Genomic DNA, 12,042 nt, shown 5'->3' with positions numbered 1-12,042 from the left:
GCTATCTAACGCGTTAAATGCTCACCTCAACCGTCCAAACTCTACATAACCAAATTTGAAACCAACCTATTAGGCCAGCCTTCGAAGTACGTTCCAATAATGAATTGATATTAGTTCTGGACAGGCCCAAGTCTTAGTAGTAGTAAGTTTGTGAGGATGTATGCATGTTTGTTACACTTAAACGAAAAAACTAATGAATCGATTTCTATGAAATTATTATAAAGGTTAAGAAAATATTTGGTCCACATTTTTCTCACTAAACTCGGTTCTTCTACATCTATATTAAACATTAATGTATTGTTCTAGCCAATGAACGACGCGTGGGGTCCGACCGGACATTATGTGAACTACGAAGAAATACAACAAACGCTGAAGTGAGTCACTCTATAAGCAAATATATACTATACTTACATATGTATGATTTATGTGTTAAAATTTTTCAATAATCGTATTATAAAGCTTCGAATTTTAAGATTACTAGAAACAAAAAAAAACCTCATATATATATATAGATGTATTAAAACCTCTATTGTTTTATGTTCGTAGCGCTCGTCGTGAAAAACTCAGCGAAGTGCAGCTGGGACAAGCCAGACGTTCAGCACACAGGGATAGAGACAGGTGAATATATACAACAATATATATATACAGAATTAAGGATATTACGGCTCATACACACAGGCGACATCGACTGATACCGCCCGTATGTACGAGACCTTAATTCGTTTAATGATCAGCTGAGGTCCGATGTACTAATTTACTATAGTTAAAACTTTATATTTATATATAGTCTATTTTGATATTTAACAGTAGTTCTGTTACAAACAGTTTAATAATTATTAATTGAAAGACAGACATTCATACATTTTATTTCCCTATGGAGAGTATACAAGAACAATTCTACAATCGCGTGCTACAGAAATATAAATGTCATTTGGAAATACAATAATTATTTTAGAACAATTACACGAGTACTTACATACACGAGTATAGCATACTATAGAGGTCACATAATTGATCACGTGCGGAAAATAAATGGACGTTAATATAGAAATAAAAATAATAATATACAAAAAAATATATATATAAATATACCTACCAGAAAGATACTCTCAGACTATAAGCTTTATATAAATAAAGCGAAATTAATGTACTCACCGTATATTTAAACAAATTAATAATTATCTAGTACTTTTTTTTAATTTAATTTGAATGATTCGAAACACTAATATATAAATAAGCAGCCTTATGGATCATAATTAAAGAACATGATTGATGAAAAATGAATAGTAACGAACGGGAATCGAACGTGGATCTCCTGTATGCTTACCCTTAGTACGGCTACTTTTATGTTTGCGTTGTTAACCTACATACAAAGCGTTTTCCTTTTCTCATTCAAAAACCTATCTTAGCATCAACTAATCGGAGCTGACTGCTGAGCAAAGGCGTCTTCTCGTGGAGAAGGTTAGAGCATTAATCACCACACTTGCTCAAAGCGGATTGGCGATTTCAAACTTATAATTTGAAATTATAAGTCCAGGTTTCCTCACGTTTTCCTTCACCGTATCTCAGTGGGGTCTAAATACTCTTAGAAAGTACATATAATTCGGAAAAATCAAGTCAATTTGCTGCATCTCGAACATTGTCTGGCTCAACCGGGGAAGTACCACCCTTTCACAGAAGGTCGGCGTGAAGCAGTCTTTAATGGCTGCGTTTCATCCGATTAGTGAGAGAGGCTGTAGCCCTTTCCTTTTTCCCAACCTTTTCTCTCTTCCCCAAACATGGGTGGCAACGCATCTGCAAAATTATTTTGTGGATGTCCATTGGCGACGGTACTACCTCCATCAGGTAGGCCGTCTGCTCGTTCCGTCCCCTTTATCATAAAAAAAAAACAAAAAGGTTTCGAACCTGCGACCTCATGCATGAGAGGCGGAGTTTTAACCACTAGGCCACCACGACTTGTGTAATATATTAACACCATAAATAATGAAATCGTGATGCATATAGTTTGTATCGTCACAGTTTTAACGTAGGTTTTAATGAGAAACGACAAACGGCTCGAATTTAGTTTTCCGGTGCAATCTTATGGTAAGCATATAGGAAGGTAACGTTACAGGTCTAGTCTAAATCTGCATCATATTAGCAGCATATAAATTATAAATAGAATGCTATAAAAGATTATAATAATTCGTAAGAAATATAACTGGTTCTATAGCAAAATGCGTCATATAACAACAACCATCGTCCGGGGGATTCCCCTGAACACGATCGTGACTAACATCACTTTAAACTAATATTATTGTACACATTTTGTAATGTAATACTCTAATGTATTATTAGATTGTCTTTAAATCAGATAAGTAGCTTATAGATAACAGACAGACATATATTAATTTTTTTTTTCGATATAGTTGAATTTAAATTTAAGTATAATTAATTTAATGATAATTCATTATCTTACACTTCTTTTAAATTAAATTCTCGTAGAATTTATTGCATTACTATTAGTTATAAATGACAAATATAATACATATAGTAATATAATCCTATTGAAATGTTTGTCTAATCGATTAATTAATCCGATCAATCAATATATTTATTAGCTGTTAAGAGTAATTTTAAAGATTTTTTTCCTGCTTCTCAATGGAACCGGTAAGGAGCTACACGCAGCTGGCTTGTACGCTAACTAATTATTAAAAATATATTCCTACATAGTCATTCAATAAAAAAAAATTATAACTATATTTTGAAGCACCTATAACTTACGTATAATGTAGTGTACATATATATAGTATATCTTATTTAAAATATCACATTTATAAGAACCAACCCAACAAAACAAGTCTCGACTCCATGACGTTAGATGAACAAAAGAAAAAAGCAATAAATTGTTTATTCCTTGAAATCTGACGTCAAAGACGTTTACAACTTTACAGTATAAATAATTTTAATACGTCAATAGAATTAAATAATAACAATATTTGTATGTTTAATAAAGAAATAAATTAATATATCAGGTTTTATATATATATATACTTATTTGCACAAAGCCCTATATTGAGGGCGGTGATCTTATAAGTACTTTGTCTTAAATTTTGCCTGCGGTTTGCCCACACTTTGAATTCCCTTTGAGATACGTTCTGTCATCCTTATGAGGTTTACTTCGATTTCTCGAGAAATCGGTGACCTTTTGAACCGAGAGTAATTTTGAAAATTGGACTTTAATTGTAAGAGTAATAACATATCAAACATTATCGAATTGAAATATTCCTCCTTTTGGAATTAAGTTAAATACTGTTCTATGTTACTTCTTATGACATTAACTATTAACGAGTAAAATTCCTGTCAAAATCGGTCCAGCCGTTCTTGAGATTAGACGAAACAAACAGACAGACAGACAGAGAAATTTAGAAATTGCTATTTAGATGTAGGTGTAACGCTTATACTTTTTTAATAAGCTTGTAGTGATAATCGGTTAATTTTAAATTACAAACAGGCGCTTAAATTTTCTTTATTAGTGTGTCTCTACTGTAAGCTATCTTAATAACTAGAAATTTTATTCTAGGCATTTGTTTCACACAGAGTAAAGAAACCGTGAATTGCTTAAATTAATAATCATTAATTAGTCATTTAATTAGATGCTTTAGCCTACATTCTTATAGTCGTAAGCTTCAATTCCAAGAATATTATATATATGTGTGCGTTAATGTATGTGTGTGTGTGTTCAGTCGTAGAGGCGGATACAATTCTCAGCGGTCGTGCAAGGAGTCAGTGCGGCCTCAGTCAAACTGTTACGAATACGAGAGCGTCCCTCCACGTCGACCTGGGAAACTATCACATTACCACTGACCACCACGACGGTTACCATCAGTTCATAGGAATTATACTGTGAGTCCACTCTACTAACTTCTGCTGGATATTATATAATGACTCCATTCCACTACGTACCTACAATGTCGCAGCATTAGTATTTGATATGTAGGTCCATTCCAATTGGTACTTGTTGTTTACAAATTTAATTCCACATTGTACTATATAATGATAAGTCAACTTAGTGAAAACTAATTATTGTTTGTCCATTTCACTTTGAACTAAGTCTAGTATACGTGATAGGTATTATCAGTTGGGGTATTCCACTACGTACCTACAATATCGTACCATTAGTATCTTTCATATGTAGGTTCATTCCAATTGGTACATGTTGTATACATATTTTATTTGGAGTCCATTCCACACTGTACTATATGATACATCAATATAGTGAAAGCTAATTATAGTTGGTCCATTCCAATTTGTACTATAACCTGTATACATGATTAGTATTAAGTAGTTGATCCACTCCACTTTGTACCAATGAAAAATTTGTTTGAAGTCGTATCATGAGGTAACTAAAACCTTAAAACTGTTTTTATGAGAAGATTCAACTACATTTCAGTTTGCGCTATTATGTGCAAACTAGTTTTAATAATATCATTCTAAGTAACAGCATCTTATGATAACTTACTTCCAAATATACACAGATATTGAAACAGATATTATGTTAAGATATTTTTTGCGTCCAGTGCCTGTAATGTGTGAATGAGGTTATGATCACTGTATTTATTTGTATTACTTACGATAGAATATAAGAATAAAGAACTTATATTCACTCTACTAAGAGATAAGTAATTGTATGAAATGGTCTCTTTTTTTGTATTATATTTCATAAATCGTCACGCGTTTATAGAATTTGATGTAGTTTAAGCCGTTTTTATAAAATATTTCATCTAAATTGTATAGATATATATAACAGAAACGCAAAAATTTATATCAAGTATGAGGACGGATCTAATAATATTATAGAACTTACTTAAAGCCTAAAACTTCATTCATTAATTCATTCAGAAGTCATTTTATCGCTGAGTAGTTCTAGAAGGTTGCATAGGAGTCATTTACATACATATATTCAGAATATTCCATTACGAACAACACTACAATGTTACTTGCGACTAAACTAATTGTTTTAAATTATTTCATTAATACCTACTTTTGACATTGACATCGTATATACGTGATGTCAATCGTAGCGTCATTATATACTTGACATTAACATCAAACGTCATAAGACGAATCATGTCATGTGCACGAGCGAATATGTTAGAAAATCACAAAAAAGTCACATCGATTTAGTTTCGAAAAGGGAATTCTCCTATATAATCGTGTTATAGAACATACTTTTTTTTTTACAAATTTCTTAGAATTATTAAGAAAAAATTAAATGACATTTCGTCTTACTTTAATATATACTGCTAGAGTGTATTTTCTTTATTTGTTTGTATTCTTGTGGTCTATGAATCTGAATACTCATGGCTCTTTAATTAAAATGGCTTAACCCACTTTACAATCACAAGCATGTGACGTCACATGAATTAATACGTAAATGATATCTCAGTTTGTCACTACATATTAAATTTATAATGGTAAAGTCTGATGATATTTCTTAGAATGTGTAATGTTTATTTTTAGATATATTATTTATGTGACGGACTTCAATATGCAATAATTTTTCTATTCTAAAAAGCAGCGATTCTGACATATTAAGGTTTTTATGTATAATAAATCTTGCAAAAAAAAAGCGTTCCGTAAACAAAATAACGTTTCAAATGAAACAGATGAGTTATGAATGAAGACAAATAGTATTTTTTATATGATCCGTTCTCGTTATAATATTGAAATTGTATAACGCGAACACATTGAGCTATATTGTTAATGAAAGTGTAAATATTCCTAAAATTAATTAAGCAACAACTGTGTATGTACTTACATTCCTTAATTCCGCGTTTAAGATCGTAAATCAGAAGCTTTAATGTTAACTGTCGCTAGTACGAGTTTCTATCGTCTAAACTGATAGTAATTTGGTAAAACATCCTCACTTACAGTATTCAGTTTTGCACACTATGCTTACCACAAATATGGATCGTCACACTGCTTACGCAGCGTTTCTCGCCTCATTCAATAAACGGTTAATACCCTACTATAAAGTTCGCTGATTTATGAATAAAAAACTCTAAACGCGTCGTATGCAGTGTGAGTTTCAAACTTGTGGTTAACATACAAAACTCGCGCTAGTCACACAGTTTGTATGTTAAGTTGTGTCAATATTGTGTTTAATTATACGACTGAGTCTAATGTAACCATGCATTTGTATTAAATGATAATAAAATAAAAAAAAAAATATTACAGCCACACTCGATTTATTATCTATGTGATATAATGTTAATGATTAATTATCTGTGTCATGTAAATATTATTGATTAATTTAATCAATTGAATTATTATTATTTTTTGATTATATTAAATGTGACTATGTATGAATTTGTAGTGTTCAGTTTTTGTGTTCTGTTCGTGCGATATCGTTGTACAATATTAATACGCGATCAGCCATCTGTAACTTAAATAAATATTATTTCTGAACGTATGTTTCATTTACCCTTAAATGTATATAATATACTGTATACATTTTACGTACCGTATGTTGATGAGGATTGTCTTATGATTACGATAATATAAATAAAGAAATTTAATAATGTATTTGTATAAAATAATGAATAAATCATCGTCTTACATGAAAACGTATTTAATATATGTATTTGTAAACACAGAATAAAATTAAACAGAGAAAAATGAAAATTAAATTTCTATATTTCCACGACTTCATACCTTACCATGAGTTTTCATATTCGTACTGCATACGGACAGTTTTTTATTTTTGTAATTAGTACTTCTCTTCGTCCTGCGTCATTGAAACAGTGGGCGGATTTTAAGACCATAGTAATTATTCATTCATTTCACACGTGTCAGTAAAAAGTATATTTACGTTGTTATAATTTAGAAAATAAAATTAAGGAAAAAAATATAAATAGTAATTGTACTATAACATTAGTACAAAATAACCAGAATCAATGAACTCTTCAACCTTATTGTTTGTAGTACGATAAAGTCCAATTGTAAATTTTCCAAATAAAATCACTAATAAGCAATATTTTAAGCGATTAAGTCATCGTGAGTTCATTTAATATAATCCAAGCTCATTACTTCAGTCTGCAGGCCACCACTTATCCTAACAATACCGCTGTTAGAAAGGGCAAGGCCGAATGTCGCATGTCTTAAACAATTTATGGCAAATTGTTTCTGTTTTTTTATAGAGACCTTTTTAGTCCACGTTATTAATCAGTTAGAAACATGATGAGAATTCTTCCAAAGTATTTTCATTGAAGTTTCCGCTTGAAATACTTTGAAGAAAAGCAATAACGTTTGCTTTTGATTCGCTCTTGAGCTTTATCGAAGTGCACGAATGAATTTATCACGAAAATTTTTTCTTAATATAAATGATTTTTTAAAGGTATATGAGACATTGTTTATTTGATGTATATATATTTATGTAAAATTCATTTATTGCATTAAATTTTTAGACTTAAAGCGTACTTAAATTTGATAGTAATACGCGGTTATTCTTTCAGTAGCAAGATCGATCACTAGGCTTTGTAAGAGAAGGCACTAGGGGCTAGGGCTATAAAATCAAAAGTTAAGCCTTTCTTCAACGTTAAAGCGGCCATTGGCCTCCAGACAAGACATATTTATGTATTCGCGAATTTTAGAACCTGCGGTTACTTAAAAAACCAACAACCCCAAAGACCATGCCATCAACGTCAATAAGGATTACGAGCTCACTAACAAACTCACTAGGAATACGTTCGTCATGGATTTGTACGCAGTAGAAGTGAGAGCGAGAGAAGCGAGAGGCCTGTCCAGAACAACATCACTTCATTCTTGGAACGTACTTCAAAGGCAGCCCTAGTAGGTTCTTGTGAAATTTGATCAGGTAGAGAGAGGAGCTAAGACGGTAGAGATAATATTTTAACGCGCTTTAGATAGGGACCCCTCAAACCTACACCTTGGTCGCAAATCCTGTTAAAGCTACTCTCCCTGCAACGCGATGGACCCGACACCCGCACGGTGGATCCATGGAATGCTGAGAAGTTTCGTCTCTCACAAATTTCATAGTCAGTATTTCTGGTTTCTTAATTAAAAACCTACGTCAATACATTAAAGAATGAACTGTTAACTCTCCGTGTGTAGTATCGCGATACAAACTTGGAATTAGCTTACAATGTGCTAAAGTAGCAGGTGGTTCTATGAATTAATAGTAATTATAATTTAAATAGTTTAAGGTTACTTATAGTTCAAATTCTGCAGCTTTTCAAACCCTTAGGTTATAGCTTAATAATCTAAACTAATAATATTTAAATTAGAATATAAAAATATAAGCTATAAATATTTATATATACCTTCCGATTAATCTGGAATAAAAATGGAGAATCAGAATGGAAAACCACTTAGACATTATTCAATATATTATCTCAAAGACAAATAATCATAATAAAATTATTTATCAGAAACATTTCCATTTATTTTTATTTATAAAGGTTTTCTGTGTCCTAAAATCTCCTTCACGTAAAATCCAATGACGTCAATGAGGTGCACGTTATAAAGTGTCACATTTCATAATTATTTTTTTATTTCTGAGATAACTTAATTCTGAGATGAAACGCGTTTATTACTTATTTGAAGGTTGACTTCTGTTTTTTTTGTGAAATTAGTCACATGTTTTGTGAGAACGTAATATTTTTTTAAAGAGTTGATGTAAAAATTTACTTACGACGGAGCCTCACAGAACAAGGTGTTTTTACTTAGATTATTTTCTAATCTGAGTTAGTTCCGGATGGGTTTTAAAACGTTCATAGTGAAAAAATAAAAAAAACGGTGCAAATTAAATAATACAAATTTATTTGTAAAATGTTTATACGCGTTCAAGAAACTTGCTGTCTTTCATTCTTGAACCGTATTTTTAAAAGATGTGCAATCCTAACCAAAAACCTCCGAATCATAAGTACAATCCAATTCCAGTAACAAATTCGTATCTTGTCTCTTGCCGATTGAGCTGATTTAACTTTTTTATTCGTTTTTTATTTAATCATACATAAATTTTTATAAGTAGGTATGCTACTTTTTAATTTTCAACAAAAAATCAAGATATTATGTAATTACTTTCGTTAAATATCTTGAGAACCCTTAGTAATAAATGAAAATAAAAATTCCGTTGTCATCCTATTTCAATAAACGAATTCCTAAATCTTTTTCGCTTGGTGAGCAAATTTTTCGTTATTTAAATAATATATAGGTACATATGCCACTTCAATTATATGTCGTAAAGTTAGACCGTAAATATAATGACTATTAAAAAAACAAGGACATTTACCCGTCAGGAAAACCGCAGGACTGTGTAAAGATTAACATCAAGTAACTTAATTGCCTGTTTACTATTAATATATAGTTAACGGCCGTGACAAAAGATACGCACGACGGTTTTCTTGTAAATCTTAAGTTCTATAAGAGTTGGGGATTTTCTATTCTAATGTCAATGAATAATAATAGATTAATTTTAAATCTTTATATCAAATAGATATATATATATATATATTTTGCTATATTTAGTATTAATTTAGGAAAGTTAATTAATAAATTATTTCTTGGAATTCTTATAAACTACTTTTTACAATGAACTAGTGGAAAGCAGATAAATTTATCATATTATATACTCAACGTGTTTCAAGCCAAGGTTCTCATGTCGGAGTTTGTTGTAACGACAGTCTTTTAAGAATAATAATGAAAGTAATGTTTTCATCTTATTGAGAGTTGTGTTATGATAACTTAATTTGTAAAGGATAAAAAAATTGAGATTTAAGACTTTCGCAAGTTTTATTTATTTTAATAATTTTGTACTAACTACATACTCCCGACGTTTCGGTTACTTTTCAGCAACCGTGATCACGGGCAGACGAGATGAAAAATGAAGCACGCGTAGTATATCCGAAAAATATTAGTTTCATTTAGTTAAAAAAAATGTTAGAAATCGCTAAGATTAAACGATACATTATTAAGAAATAAAACTAGATCTTACTTTAGTTTTACTTGTTTCTTTAACTTTCGTGTCCTCTTATTTTAAAATTCATTACAAGGAAATCCGTATGTTACTCTATCAGTACAGCTTTCCATATACAAAATTAAATTTCTGTGTGATTAAGTTATTTACAAAAATTCAAACAACGATTTTAGGTGTTCATTTTATAAGACGAATTAATGGACAAAGCTTAGAGCAGTAGCAACAACTAATGTATGCTGAAAAAAATATAGTTATTTTAATGGGGAAAGTTTCTTTATTCATGCATGTAATAGTATATTATTACTTCATGATTGTGCAGTTGCTGATGTACATAAAGATAAGTAGAATGAAAGTCGTCGGATATTTTGTCGGCTATCACACATTTTAATCTAAATATATTTTCAGTTTACACTCGCAATTTGAAAGTTAAGAATTTAAAGTACATTTACCCTCTGTAACAAAAGAAAATACAGTTTATCGTATTATCAATCAGATTAATTAAAAGTTAATTTTAATTATAAACTATGTAAACCTTTATTTAGTTATAAATTGAACGAAATGGATTCCAGTAATATTCCTATAGGTAATTGTTAAAGGTTATATCTCATAAAGAATTCACGTGCCGCTTACATTATCTCATAACATAAGTTAATGTCTTAAATCAAATAACTAACAGAGTTTCAAATAAAATTTAAAGCTCATACCTTTGGATGATTAAACGTACAATACAAACTTTTGAGTGACAGTTAGTAAGTAATGGCGCGTTTTAAAAAGTGCTAACATCCTCTTTTCTTCTCTTCTGTCTGTATAAGAATGAAGGAGACATAAAAGGGGTCTAAAATAATAAACACAACTGTCTAAACTAGAGGCAATTCTCGAATGCACAATGTTTATTTATTTGCCATGATAACATTATCATAAATTATCATAATCTCGCCATCTATATAATAATTTTCTATCATCTTTTTTACTTTTTTGAAGCTGACGGGAACGATTTCCATTATACTCGTTTTTTATTTAAGGCATTTATCGAAACTATTATTACCCCGTCAAACATTTTTTGTTTATCTATCGCATGTTGCAGGATACCCCGACGTGGAGTGGGAGTAAAGTGAAAGGTTAGCAAATATGGCGGCTCTCATGACTTGCATCCACTGACCGTGTACCATTTATATTCTTAGTCATTCGACTAGTGCTTTATGGTACTTGTATTTTTGTTTTGCATAAGTACCTAAAAATATATTCCAACCGATAACTTGAACTTTGAAACCATCTGCCATATTTTTGCCTAGTTTGGCATTATTTCTGTTTGCGGACGTTCATAACAATACCTACACGTGTTTTTCTTATATTCTATTGGTTTATTAATTTTATTTTCTTAAAAGATGTCATAATTCTGGAAATTACAATTCCGTTCACAAATCTTAGTTAGCTCAGATGTTTGCTGTTGATGACCTTTTGTGTTTTGTTTGAAAAAGCTGTGCAATTCTGTAATGAACAATATAAGACGTGATCGGTCTACTTGCTTACTCTTAGATTGGATTTCGCCGCCTTGAGATTCTAGTTAACTCTGCTTAATTTATATTTATGATTTTAGGGTTGCAACTGTAAAATTTGTAAAGTAAAGAACTGACTTAGGATATAAAAATAACGAAAAAAAAAATGTATTCTAAAATGATGTCAGAAAATTAGAAGAAATCTAACGTGGTTACTAATTTATGTGTAATTATGTTGATGCAAGGAACTCACTTGTAATACATTATTACAAACCAAACTAGGTGGCTAAGTGACTAAAACAAAGCGCCTTAAAATAGACTAAAACGATTTTGATTGCTTTAAATATAAGGACAGTAAAAGTCACGACAATAATATTGCATCTATTTTGTCATACTTATTGAATGTTCTTAAAAAAAAAACTTTGAAAAACTAAATCCATCGCGAAACTCGTTTTGTATATAAAGATAAAATTATAAATATTTATCTACCGTATTTTTTATTATCTGTGTTTTTAAAAAACAAACCTTATATTTTTAATCAATAAAAAATAGCAAGTATAATAATTA

The 12,042-nt window shown here is 30.5% G+C and overlaps 1 protein-coding gene across 6 annotated transcripts in view; it reads left to right on the top strand.

Annotated features, from left to right (window-relative positions):
• The window catches only part of LOC116767187 (partitioning defective 3 homolog), a 41,046-nt gene that overhangs the window by 27,664 nt on the left and 1,340 nt on the right, over nucleotides 1–12,042 (top strand). For 3 of the 6 annotated variants that reach the window (XM_061527175.1, XM_061527176.1, XM_061527179.1), the window contains 3 exons: nucleotides 307–374; nucleotides 547–618; nucleotides 3,726–4,012. In XM_061527175.1, the coding sequence (XP_061383159.1) occupies nucleotides 307–374; nucleotides 547–618; nucleotides 3,726–3,846 (261 nt within the window). In that variant the 3' untranslated portion in view covers nucleotides 3,847–4,012. Of the gene's footprint in view, nucleotides 1–306; nucleotides 375–546; nucleotides 619–3,725; nucleotides 4,013–11,063; nucleotides 11,249–12,042 lie in introns of those variants that run through there. The other 3 variants (XR_009753568.1, XM_061527178.1, XM_061527177.1) reach the window with 3 other exon arrangements.

This window comes from Danaus plexippus (genome assembly GCF_018135715.1).
Source record: "Danaus plexippus chromosome 9 unlocalized genomic scaffold, MEX_DaPlex mxdp_24, whole genome shotgun sequence".
NCBI classification, from domain to species: domain Eukaryota; kingdom Metazoa; phylum Arthropoda; class Insecta; order Lepidoptera; family Nymphalidae; genus Danaus; species Danaus plexippus.
The sequence above is the reverse complement of the archived record's forward strand: the minus strand, read 5'-3'. Positions and strand labels throughout refer to the sequence as shown.